At 35.8% G+C, this 14,125-nt stretch overlaps 1 protein-coding gene across 1 annotated transcript; it reads right to left on the reverse strand.

Moving 5' to 3' along the window:
• Window positions 1-8,509: 8,509 nt before the first annotated feature.
• On the reverse strand, window positions 8,510-11,532 carry LOC132185086 (triacylglycerol lipase OBL1-like). The gene is made up of 5 exons (XM_059598909.1): window positions 11,244-11,532; window positions 10,904-11,097; window positions 10,768-10,804; window positions 8,862-9,475; window positions 8,510-8,788 (listed from the first exon to the last, which is right to left on the reverse strand). Exons 1-5 carry the CDS (start codon window positions 11,530-11,532, stop codon window positions 8,510-8,512), a joined length of 1,413 nt encoding a protein of 470 aa, XP_059454892.1.
• Between the last annotated feature and the right edge of the window lie 2,593 nt (window positions 11,533-14,125).

Raw genomic sequence — 14,125 nt, forward strand, 5'->3', positions numbered from 1 at the left:
ATGAGGGCGCATTCACCAACTAGAAGCGGCGACAGATTGCTGGACCGACATGCAGATAGACCCACAAGGCAGGAGGAAGAAAACTGGCCGAAAAAAGCAGAGCATACTGGAAGGAGAGGCCGGGACCGGAAACGGGGAGCGGAGGAATCAGGCAAGAACGCCGGTGCAGGCGAGCCAAATCCGGAAAGTCAGCAACAATATCCCACGAAAACTGCAACCTTCAATGCTGACGGAATTACAGGGAGGAAAGAGGGAATTTTCCTAAACAAAAGCAACACAGATATGGAAGGTAATAATGTGAGTGTTATGAAGGAAAAATTTGAATTCAAATCCATCAAAACAACGGCGCATGAGAATGGCTCTCAGGAAGGAAAGAATCGGGAGGCTTTAAAGAGAAGTTTGCTGGCAGAATTAACACCAATCAATGACAAGCGCGGAACGTGGCAGTCCAGGGATGAAGCAATAAGAGTCAGCCAGCCGAAGCAGGCCGTGGGCTATGAGGGGATAGTTACCAATGTTGGGGGCCCATATTCAGGTCCAAAACTTTCAGAGATTGAACTCTCGTTGAAAGAGGCCAAGGAAGGGAAAACATTGGGGACTGAATTAACTCAAAGTGACCAAGGAGGGACCAAAGGCTCTTGGAAACGGAAGAGTAGAGATGAGATGAAAACATCTCTTGACTCTCAGCATACTGCTGAAACCAGTTGTAAGAAACGGGTTATTGGGAGCGACGGAAAATCCAAGGGGCCTGAATCTACGCCCAGCTTGGTAAGCAATACAAATGATTTCAATGAAGGATCGGGGATGGTGGCGGCTGGTGACCAGCCCCGCCGACCGCAATGAACATATTAAGCTAGAAATGTCGAGGGCTTGGGAACCTCCGAACAGTTCATGAATTTCGCCGGATGGTGAAAGATAAGCGTCCCCATTTAGTCTTCCTAATGGAGACTAAATTACAAAAAGAAAAATTAGAGCCAATCCGTCTGAAGATGGGTTTTGATAATATGTTCGTGGTGGATTGTGTGGGAAGAAGCGGGGGCTTAGCCTTATTTTGGGAAGAAGGATGGGAGGTGGAGGTTCAAAATTATAGCAAACGTCACATAAATGCTATAGTTCACAACCGTCAGCGGGATTTATATTGGAAGTTCACCGGATTCTACGGCCACCCGGACCCAACTAGAAGGCATGAAGGATGGAACATCTTAAAACATTTGGCTCGGTTAGCCCCTGACCCATGGCTAGTCCTTGGTGATTTTAATGAGGTTTTGACACTGTCGGAAAAACATGGGGGAAACATAAGGCACAGACATCTCATGGAGGCCTTCCGACAAACCTTAGAGGAATGTGGACTAACTGATTTGGGATATAAAGGCCCAAGGTTTACTTGGAGTAACGGCCAAGAGGACCAAGCACTCATAAAGGAAAGGCTTGATAGGGGAGTTTGCAATATTGCGTGGAGAACCATGTTCCCGGAATCTCGACTTATTGTGGGTACGGCCATAAGCTCCGATCATGCTCCTTTAGTTCTACAACTCTGTGGGGCTGCAATACAGAATCGTGAAGGCCAAAGATTCTATTATGATGCTACGTGGGATTTGGATGAAGGGTGCAGGGAGGTGATAAAAAATTCTTGGCTATTTGAGGGGCGACCTGCTACGAAGTGGGCAGACTTTTCCTCTAAAATGGAAGCTTGTGTGGAAAATGTGCTTCTCTGGAGGAAGGAGAATAAACAAAGCCTCCAAGACTCGATACAAAACCTGCAACGGAGACTCAGAATTCTCCAAACCAGGGAGGGTGGTTCGGCTGAAGAAGAGATCAAAAAAACCAAGATGGAACTTCAATGCTTGCTTGATAAGGAAGAGCTTTGGTGGAGACAAAGAGCGAAAGAGGAATGGCTTAAGTATGGCGATCGTAATACAAAGTATTTCCATACTTGTGCCAACTCCAGGAGACGACGAAATCAGGTGGGCAGAATTACTGATGAAGCTGGGCTGACTTGGGAGACTAGAGAGTCGGTTGAAGGGGCCTTTGTGGCTTATTTCGCTCAGCTCTTTTCTAAGGGCCCCCCGGGCGATTATGGTCCCTGCATTCAGCCTCTATCAAGCCGGGTCACGCAATCTATGAACGAGGAGCTGCTCCAGAATTTTACAGCAATGGAAATCAAAGAAGCTCTATTTCAGATGGCACCTTTGAAAGCACCAGGCCCGGATGGGCTCAATGCATGCTTCTTTCAAAAGAATTGGCCTACCATGGGGGAGGAAGTGTGTGCCGTCTTACTTGGTATTATTAACTCTGGTATGGTACCTCAAGCTCTGAATTTAACTTATGTAGCTTTAATTCCGAAGAATAAGAACCCCCAATGCGTTACGGAATTTCGGCCAATTAGCTTATGTAATGTGCTTTATAAAATTTTATCGAAGGTGTTAGCTAATCGGTTAAAAAAGATTTTACCTCTGATTATTGACCCAAAACAAAGTGCTTTTATCCCGGGCCTCCTCATTACGGATAATGTACTTGCGGCCTACGAGACGCTCCATACAATGCATTCGGGGTTGAAAGGAAAAAAAAGTTTTATGGCCGTTAAGCTCGATATGAGCAAGGCCTACGATAGGGTGGAATGGGGTTTTTTAGAAGCTGTGATGCAGCTGATGGGCTTTGATGGGAGGTGGATTTCACTAGTCATGATGTGTGTCAAGACAGTGCAATATTCGATATTGGTGAATGGGAACCCTTGTGGGCTTATCACCCCATCGCGGGGTCTCCGACAAGGCGACCCAATATCACCGTACCTGTTCCTTATTTGTGCAGAAGCTTTGAGTGCCATGTTGACCCAAGCAAATATGGATGGGAGATTAACAGGGGTGCCAACATCGAGGAAGGGGCCGACTTTAAGTCACCTCTTTTTCGCCGATGACAGTTTACTGTTTTGCAGGGCACATTTATCTCAATGGAATCACCTGACTGCCATCCTTAAACTATATGAGGAGGCTTCGGGACAGAAGATGAACACAAATAAGACGGCCATGTTCTTTAGTCGGAACACCTCAAATGACGACAAGCAACAAATCCAAGAGATAGCTCGGATTCCGACAAATCAACGATACGACATTTATTTGGGGTTGCCCGCCTTGGTGGGAAGATCTCGAACGAGGGCTTTCAAACGTATCAAGGAGAGGGTGTGGAAGCGCCTACAGGATTGGAAGCTTAAGTTTCTATCCCAGGCGGGGAAAGAAATTTTAATAAAGGCCGTGATCCAAGCAATCCCCACTTATTGTATGGGTGTTTTCCGACTACCGAAGCTTTTATGTAAGGAGATTAATTCTCTTATGGCGAGATTTTTCTGGGGTCATAAAGAAAATGAGACTAAAATCCAGTGGTTGAGTTGGAGTAAGATGGGGCTATCGAAGACTCAGGGAGGTATGGGCTTCCGGGACCTAGTTTGCTTCAACAAAGCCCTGTTGGCAAAACAAATATGGCGCCTATGGAAAGCACCGGACAGCCTTATTGCACAAATTATGAAGGCCAAGTATTATCCGAATAGCACGGTCCTTGATGCCACTCCCTGGAACCGGCCTTCGTTCGCATGGCGGAGTATCCAAGGGGCTCGTGATCTAGTCAAAGATGGCCTTGTGTGGAGAGTTGGAAATGGCAAATCAGTCCACATATGGAAGGACAAATGGCTCCCTAGACCGCCTACGCATACGGTGTATTCTCCTCCTTTACTATTAGACCCAAAAGCCACAGTCAGCCAGCTTATTGATGCGGACACACATAGCTGGAATTTGGAACTTTTGGAGCGACTGTTCTCTAGAGAAGAGACTAAGTCGATCCTCTCTCTAACCATAAGCTCCACCGATCAAGAAGATAAACTCATTTGGAGAGGAACGGCTAAGGGACTATTTTCTGTGCGCAGTGCTTATCATATTGAAAAGGAGAACGAAATGGCTGTACAGGCAGGGGGATCTTCTCAAACCCGACATAGTGAGGTGTGGAAATCAATCTGGAGGCAGAACATTTCAAACACCGAGAAGCATTTTCTCTGGCGAGCCTGTCATGAGAGTTTACCTACAAAAGTAAACCTCAATAATCGGAGGGTGACTGGAGATCCTATTTGTCCTGTCTGTGAGCGAAAGGAAGAGACCACCTTTCATGTGCTGTGGCAGTGTCCTGCGGCCCAAGATACTTGGAGTGCGGGGTGTAGAAAATTCCAGAAGAGTAGCTTTGAAGGACCTTTCTTCCTATCGGTGGTGGCAGGAATGTTGAGGGTTTGCGACCAACAAGAATTTGCTCTGTTTGCTGGAATTGCCCGTCGTCTCTGGCTCAGGCGTAATGCGCTGATTCATGAAGGGGTTTTTCTGCATCCCAACATTCTCGTCCAGCAAGCAACCCAGGCAGTGGACTCTTATATATCAGCTCTTGAGAAGACAGTTCTGTCGCCCAACGTTGCTGCCATTACTTCGCCTTCCCATTGGCAAAATCCTCCTCCTGGGTGCGTAAAGGCCAACTGGGACGCCGGAGTAAATCAACGCACAGGCCGTGTGGGACTTGGTGTCGTCATTCGGGATTCCCATGGGAAAATGTGGGTGGCAAGGAGTTTAACGCGATTGGGTTTTATGGATCCTAGAGCAGCAGAAACTCTAGCTGCTTCCATGGCAGTAAAGCTGGGCACTGAGATGGGGTTCCGAAAGATCCAGCTGGAGGGTGATGCGAAGGTGGTTGTGGATATTATAAACTCCAAGCAGCCGGATGAGAGCGACCAGGGCCATCTTACAGAAGACCTGCGTATAGCACTCCGATCCTTAGAGTCGTGGGAGATGGGATTTATAGGGAGAGAATGTAATACAGTTGCTCATGTCCTTGCAAGTTTGGCTTTGCAAAATGAGATGGATAGGGTGTGGCTTTATGACCCCCCGGCTTGTATCCGAGAATTTCTGCATGCAGAGGCCTTAGCCCTGCAGTGTATGAGCTGAAATCAATAACATTGCGATTGTTTTCAAAAAAAAAAAAAAAAATTATTGACGTGTCCTTTTAACACGTCAATAATTATTGATGTGCCATTATTTCACACATAAAAAATTAATTAATTAATAATATTAATTATTTGTACCTATATTAAGTAACAAAATTTAATTGGTATATGTCGTCATATATTAAGAGATATATTCAAACCCATTAAAATTTTATAAAACTAGTTAATGCTCTTGTCTCTTATATGAAATGCTTTCACTATATATGGTTATTATATGTGCTTTGAATTCTTTAATTTATAGTTATTAATTAATATTAAGTAACAAAATATATATGGCTATTAATTAATAATAAAAATTATGCAATGTTGTTATTATATATATTAGGTAAAAAAATATATATGTTTATTAATTAATAATAAAAAGTATGCAATGCATTCACTATATATAGTTATTATATATATGTACTTAATTTGTATTCTTTAATTTATTTGAAAATAATTAATATTAGGTAACAAAATATATATATGGTTATTAATTAATAATAAAAATTATGCAATGCTTTCACTATATATGGTTATTATATATATGTACTTAATTTGTATTCTTTAATTTATTTGGAAATAATTAATATTAGGTAACAAAATATATATGGTTATTAATTAATAATAAAAATTATGCAATATTTTAATTATATGATGACTTTCTTGATGTGTCACATGTGGCACGTCAGAACTTAACGTGCCACATGTGACACATCAATAATTTATTGGCGTGTCTATTTTAGACACGTCAAGAAACCTCATTAAGAAGGCGCGAGACCAGTTAGAACCCTCTTTCTTTCTTTTTTCTGTCCTTTTCCCTCATCTTTTTCTTTCTCCTCCCGCGTGCGCCCATGGCGTTCCTTTTCAAATAAGTTTGATGGGGTTTGTTTTGTCATTTCTTTTCTTTTCTTTTTATTTTCCTCTTCTAGGTGAGATCTCATCTCTTATTTTCTTTCCTTTCTCCTTCTTCTTTCAACTAATTTCTTCTCCCAAATTCCTTCTTTTTGCTTGTCTTTCGGTTCTTACTTATATATATATATTCTTTTTCTTTTTTTATTCTTCTTCTTCTTCTCACGCCCACCTCCCTTGTTTGTAGTTTAAACAAAATAAAAGAAAAAAGAGAAGGAACCTGCGAGAGAAGAGGAGAAAAGGTGAAGAAGAAAGAGAAATGGAGATAGAAGGCAAGGGGTCTGAATATTTGGAGATTTTAAGGTAGAAATGCTTGAATTTTAGTTATTCTTGATCTATTAGTCTCTTATATAGAAGTTTTTTTTTTTTTTTTGTTAAATTTGCTAACCCACTTTTAGATTTGTTCTTCCACATTATTTGGGGGTTTGAAGTATTTTAGAAATTTCTACCGGATGTTTAGAGATTGGAGTACTTGTGTAGTGAATTCATGATAAGATTTTTGGAATTTTCCTTCAACAGTTAGATATATATGGGTGTTCAACATTTGTAGGGATTTATATGGGTTTTAAGTTGCAATTGAATTTTTGATGATAAATTAAACATGAAGTAAATTTAATTGAAAAAAAAAAACTTCCACAATTTTTTTAAAAAAATATTTTTTTAAACTTTAGTGACGTGTCAAAAAGTGGCACGTCAAAAAAATTATTGGCGTGTCAATTTCTGACACGTCAATAATATGTTTGACTTGCCACTTTTTGACACATCAATAAATTATTGACGTGGTGAAACTGCCACGTCAAAAAAATAAAATTGATGTGCCAATTTCTGACACATTAGTAATTTTTAATGTGTCAAAATTGGCACGTCAAAAAATTGAAATTTTTGACACCTGCCTTATTAACCTTTGACACATGTCAATATTGACATGTCAAAAAAGGTTTTTGACGTGTCAATATGCTTGACACGTCTGAAACTATCGGTCAACAAAAACCTTTTTTTTTGTACTGATAGTATTAAAGGCAGAGGTCCTAAGTTGGAATATTTACTCCATCAATTCATTTCCCATTTAATTAAAAAATTTCACTTGTTGGGTCTCACAAGTGTTGATTGAATTATTAAATTTACCCATTCCTATAAACTTGAACTTTTTGGAAAAATAATGATTTGCACAAATTACCCTAAAGTAAGGAAGCTTAAAATTTCTTGCATATATCCTATATATATAAATAATAATAATAATAATAATAATAATAATCTATCATTCTTGTCGATTTTCCATCACAAGTTACGTAGCCCGGCACTTAACAATATCTCCTTAATTGCTCTAATTAAATACCTTTTTGGAAGCTCTAATTGAGTATGAAAAAGACCACAATATATTTGTTTTCAAAATTAAGAATCAATTTGACATGTGAAATTTTCAAGAAAATAACTTAAAATTTTGATGGGTTTTCACGATCAATAATGTTCTTTAACCATAATTTTTTTGTGATGGCTTGAAGTTCCTTGAAGCTTTTATTTCGCTGTGTTCAGCAAGGCTTAGATTGACTTGTGCACGTATTGCAGAATGAGTTTTCGGCTTAGGTCAGCTTATTTCGCCCCAATCAACGGGTGATGGCTACACTGTTTGTCCATAAGGCCAACTAAAAATGCTTCAACCCACATGGCTTATCCCTTCTTGCCTTGAGCAGAACCAGGTTGCCAATTGGGATTTGACATAAGACATGAAATTCATACCATGCAAGAACTCATTGGGCTGGAAAAACATAAGGGAATTTAGGGGGTGTATGTAGAAGAAATTACAGTTAGCGGTTAATGTCTTTAACTGCAATCGCATTAGACAGTTTTAAAATAACTATTGATTAGTGGTTATTGAAACCCACAAATGCTCCACATAACTGCTTTTTAGGTATGAATCTTTTGGGCAGATTTTAGTGGTTTGGGACTAAGTTTGGCCTCTTTTTAGAACCTATTTTAATAGTTTTGGACTATTTATGGTCAATTTTAAATGGTATTAAACACTAAAACAATTATTAGTGGTTATACAATTATTAGTTATTGGTTATTAGTGGTAGTGTCAAAACGATTGAAAATTTAATACCCTTAATTGAGAGTTTTTAAACTTTGAAGAACAACGATTAAGTAAGGATGTGATACCAATTTGATGCGGGGCAAAATAATCACATAAATCACACAACAAAATTTGGCTAAAAAGTAAAAACCTAAGAGAAGAGAAAGAAGCTAGAAAGAGAAAGGAGGCAGAATTCGAAGAAACAGAGGTAAGAAAGAGAGAAGAGGGGAGAAGAGAAAGATGAGTGAGAATATAACTTTCTCATAATTTTATCCCATCAAATTCTGTCTCTATTACACCACAATGCATGCTTAAATAGACAACTAAATCTTAGGGCAATGCTTATTTATTAACTTACGTAACATAGCAATGCCCATTATTTAGTTACCTAAAGTAATTTAGGGTAAAACCTAAATAAAATTATTACAAACCCAATTATTCAACTCTTATTGTTCCACATGAATTTACCAGATTGATAAGCGGATAATATGCGTGGAAGTTTGATATCTAGCCATGGGTCAGTCAATTTCAATATCTCTTCGATGAATTGGGTTTTGAAGATCTGGAGGTAAGGATCCCAATAAGATAGCGTTAACATAATCTTGAGGACAATGTGCTGCTACTCCGGGAATTACCAATCCAACCAATCTAATGATTGTCATCAACCAACTTTCCTTGTACTCCCGACCCTTTTTATATGGGATTATCAAACTCCGGACCAGCTCCCAAATTGCATTTAAACACTTCGGTATGGACCATTTTAATAAGTAGTTTTTATTCGGCTCCACCGATCGAACCTGGACTCCAAATCAGGAGACTTGGTGTTAATCTAAAATGAGAATGAGAGAGAGAGAGAGAGAGAGAACTGACCTCTCCTTCATAGAAGCTATTGTAGTAGACGCAAGGCCCCCAGTGCTCAAAAAAGATATTAGCTTCATCATCAAAAGGGATCCTAGGCACCATGTCATGGCAGTAAACATACCTCAAATACTTGACATCATACTTGTCTATCTTCTCCATATAATCCCCGAGGTGCTTGTTTCCCACCCTTGGTTGTCCAAATGTGTACACCCCCTCCAACCTATCCAACAACCATGCCTCCTCGTGCATTGCTAGAACAGTCATAAACAGAACCGCTAATGCTCCACCTAAGCTGTGGCCCGTTAATATAAATTTCGCACTCTTATTCTCTTGCAATATGTCTCTCAGCCTTTGCCTGATTGCGTAGTAAGCAAATTGTCGTTGGTTGCTTCCTTGTTCTATTTCTTGAGGCCAGCCTGTGTCCTTTTGCAGGCCCAGAGCTTTCATAAAGCCACTATGAACATTACCCACCCCCTTAAACTCAATCCATGAAAGATCGACATCTGTCCACCATGCTATTGGATCGAATGGGCCGGTGCCCTTAAATGCAACCACGATCAGGTTTGGTTGAGCTCTTGTATCTTGGAACATCATGGCTTTAGTTGAAGGTTGTTCTAGGTAATCTATCAGCATTATTGGATTACAACATGTTAGAGATTGTCTAATTTATACGTCTCCAGATATATCTCTAACATCAACATAATAATAATTATTATTATTATTATTTTCTGTTGTCAAAAAAGAAGAGAAAAAATAGTGTATAATTGCAGGCAAAGCATATACTAAAAGAAGGAAAAAAAAATAAAAAATAAAAAATAGTGTATAATTTTAACTTTATAAAAATTGTCATGCACGGACATTACGTACCAAAAATTGTCACAAATAGTACGGAAATTCAAAATTTAGTCCTCGAATTAGCATGGAGAGACAATATAAAGAGTGGTTTATTTTCTCCAATTAACAAATTTTGTGTACAGTATATAAAATAATTTCAAGAAATTAATTAGGAGGCATTTTTCAGGTCAAGTGCACCGCACCAGTTCAACTCGATCGCAGCCCCTACTTCGAGGGAGAGAGAGAGAAGTGTGATTTCTTTCATATCAAGGTTAGGCAAGAATACTTTCACGTGCGGATGATGCTACATATATATATATATATATATATATATATATATATATATATATATATATTATATACAGATATACTCATCCAAAAAGGTAACGTGCATGTTATGAATAGCATCAACATGTGAATCACGACCACAACGACAACAGTGTTGTTAGAGTATTATAGTTTTTATTAAACTCAATTTATAAACTAATATGACAGTCTATAATTGAAAAAATAATTAAGCCAAAAATTTGACTCTTGCCAATTTTATTAATTAGTCACTAACTTCTTTTTTCTTTTTTAATTGAATACGGAAAAAAGTTATAGGAGAGAATGGTTCTCACTCTTGATATATATATATATATATATATATATATATATAAAAGCAAAAGAGACGTGGTTTGATCAATTATATACTCTTACTTATTTGATCAATTATATATTGTCTCATCAATTTGTATGAAAATTGTAGTAAAAGTTATAAAATTAATCCAAACATTTTTCCTGGCGATCGAGGTGTGATTTCACATGAAAACAAATTTATAGTTTGCTAATTTTAAGAGAAGTACCCAACTCAGACTACAAAATTCGGCAGAAATTTTGACTGGAAGTTTTTGACGTATCAATGCCATTGACACGTTAAAAACCTCTTTTGACGTGTCATTTTTGACGTTTAGCCGCGGTTAAAAGGGGGATGTCAAAAATCCCGAGTTTTTATATACAGTACTTGAAGTAACCTAGGCATGCATGTGGCTGTCTAACCATAAACTGTTAAGGATTATTATATACGATGGTTGCATCTTACCGTTCCAGAAAACGTTGTCGAACCCCAAGTATTCCATCTGCGCAAAAATGAAAAAGAAAATTAATAATCATAAATAAGATGGCAAAATTAAACAAAGGTATTATATATGTTTTATCATGTAAATAATAGTCGTTACACTCCAGTGATCTCTGACTGTCTTTTGAACGAATGCTTCATTTTCGTATGCTAATTTGGAGGCCATCATGGCGAGGGATGCATTATATTTTGGGTCACTAGGTCTAATGCTTTTGTCTAATTCCACTCTTTGATCAAGATTTCCCACCACAGATGTGAACATTGCTGATGACCTATTCGGCCACACAAAATTTCCTGCATAAATGAACCAAATCATGATTTAATTATGAATTTGTTATCATTAATTACAATTTCATTATAACAATACATAATTATAATAGCAGTATCACTGCATGCATGCAATTTTGGCATACATGCTTGCATATTAATTAGAAAGAAACCTTTTAAGACATTTGAAAGAAGATTCAGCCCCAGCTCCAGCATTTTTCCTATCTTATCCATTGGGTTCCCCAAGTAAAGGAGGAGTTTCTGTGCAAAGAGGGAGATGAATATGTACCATCGGCGCCAAAAACCTTCCAGCTTTGGCTCTTCCTTGCACTGGATGAATCCATGGCCACTTGTATTTGATGTAGAGAAAAGCAGATACCAAACAAGACCAAATAAACTTGCATCTTCTGGCTTAAGCAACATATAATGGTCGCAGAATTTACTCTCATGACAAGCTACCATGGCTTAGAGGCAATGAAGAAGATGATTGATTGATTAGTTGCTATTTCAACGTGTCAATTGAGAATACTTTGGAAATATGCAAAAGTGAATTCATATTTATATATCTGTGATTTTATACTGTAGTTCTTTAAGTTTCAAACATTGGAAAAGAATAGGTAAATGCTTATGATAATGGACATGGAATAATCCTATTACTTTGAGGAAAAGGGTCTTCTCCATTTTGAATAAAATGCAGAAAAACCAATTCTATTTATAATTGTTGCCAAATTATTTGGAAGGTGGGTCACTCGCTTGAACAATAAAGAATCAAGTCAATCTTGTTGCTTAAGTCCGGTCAATTGTGGTATATACACTTCAATTTGGGTGCTCTTTACGGGCTGTTTGTGATTGCATCAAATAATAATTTTAAAAGTGTTTTTAGTATTTAAGTCATTTCACACAAATAAGATGTTTGTTTGATAAAAACAATTTTTTGAGTTTTTTGGCCCAAATATGTGTTTTAGGAAAACTTTCAAAATGAGGGTTTTTTTTTAAATAAATAATAAATAATAAATAATAATAATAATAATAATAATAATAATAATAAATATTCAAGCTTTTTCTATAGATAAAAAAAAATTATTTTCCAATGCAATTACAAATAGGTTCTAAGCTGACCGTCACCATGGACTCTAATTTAGATACCAAATATATTAAAAATGGGTAATCACATAATAAACCTTAAAATTGGATCTCTTAGTTTTAAATTGAACTTTCAATTTTAGTTGCTACAATATCACACCAACAAAAAACAATGCCAATAAAAATTAGCAAAAAAAAAAAAGAAAAAAATTAAACACAAAATATTCACAAAACACTCAAAATTAATTTAACCTTTACGTTTCATTAAAAAACCATTTCAAACAAAAATTAATAAGAAACACCATTCAAAATTAAATATTAACAAACAACCGTAATAAATTTTTGTCCAAATTATGAATCAATTTGACATGTGAAATTTGCAAGAATAAGTTTTAGGTTGCCATTGGGTTTTGACATACGACATGAAATTCATACCATGAAAGAACTAATTGGAACAAAATGCAATTCATTGAATAAGATATTCCAACAACATAAACAAGCCTTTCAGAATACAAATTCTCATAAAATTTTTGAAAAATAATTTTTTTCCTAGCTAATTTTTTTTTTTTAAAAAAAAAAAAAAAAAAAAATTATACAAGTATAATTAGGTAGATCAGAAATGGTCTTGGTCTTAATATGTGGAAAAAGGGGAGAAGTCCACATACCTCCTCAAACTACCAAAACATTGCCAATGTTCCTTTCAATGACAAAACTATCATTCGTAAAATAAAAACAAAAAATTTTAAAACTTCTAAATAAAACCCTAAAACTCAAAGTAAAAAAAATAAAATCCAATGGTTAGCCAATTTTAAAAATAAAAATAAAATCCTTTTTATTGGAAAAAAAAAACAAAAATAAAAAATTCGATTTCTTTTATAAAAATTGAAAATTTTCCTTTTTTCATAATTTTTTTTAATGATATTTTCAAAATTAAAATTTCCATTTTAAAAAAAATTCGTTTTAAAAAATTAATATTTTCGTTTTCTAAAAAAAAAATAAAAATTTTCGTCTCGATTTTTTTAAAATTAAAATTTTCGTTTTTTTTTTAAATTAAAAATTAAATTTTTATTATTATTATTATTTTCGAATTTATAGGGATATTTTTGTTTTATTGTAAAATTTATAGGGGCATTTTTATCTTTTTTTTTTTTTTATCTTGGGGGACATTAATAATGTTTTGGTAGTTTTGAGGAACATTATCATAATTGAATATTTGGAAGGACATTGTCAATTGGGTGGTAGTTTGAGAGAGGTATGTAAACTTTACCTTAAAAAAAAAAAAAAAAAAAAAAAAAAAAGCCATGTGCTGTAGTTAATGTGCAAAAAGTACAGCCAAACACCTACTAAAGTTTCGTACTGCAATTAATTTTTTTTTTTAACAAAAAAATCACATCAACCATTAATTTTGTTATAATGAAATAAAAAAAAGGAAAAATATAAAAAACTTCCCCAAATTACCAATCATTTGCAATATAGCTTCCTAATGTTTAAAATGTACTAAAGTAGCCTCCAAACTACCAAAATGTATCAAAAAGCCCACTTATTTTTTTATATTCATATAATACCCCTAATCTTTTAACAAATAAAATAATAAAATAATTGTAAAAAGAACCAAACAATTTTTTAAAAATACAAAAAAAATCAATGAGCGAATAAATACAAAAATATATATATATTTTTTGAATAAATAAATAATTTAGGCCAACTATAGCGACTAATTTAGGCCAACTATAGTGATTATTCATGTCGTGTTAAAGTAAAATCAAATGTACGGTTCTTGAGATATTCTAAAAAAAAAATAGTCCTTGGAGTCAAATTATGTTAAAAATTTGTTTTTATTTACCCATTGATTTTACTTTAATACAACATGAAGCAATTTGTAATTTAGGTCAACTATAATGACTAATTATTTATTTATTTCAAAAAACTCTTTTTTTTTCTTTTGTATTTATTCGCCCATTGGTTTTTTTTT

Source organism: Corylus avellana, chromosome ca6 (assembly GCF_901000735.1).
Source record: "Corylus avellana chromosome ca6, CavTom2PMs-1.0".
Taxonomy (NCBI): Eukaryota; Viridiplantae; Streptophyta; class Magnoliopsida; order Fagales; family Betulaceae; genus Corylus; species Corylus avellana.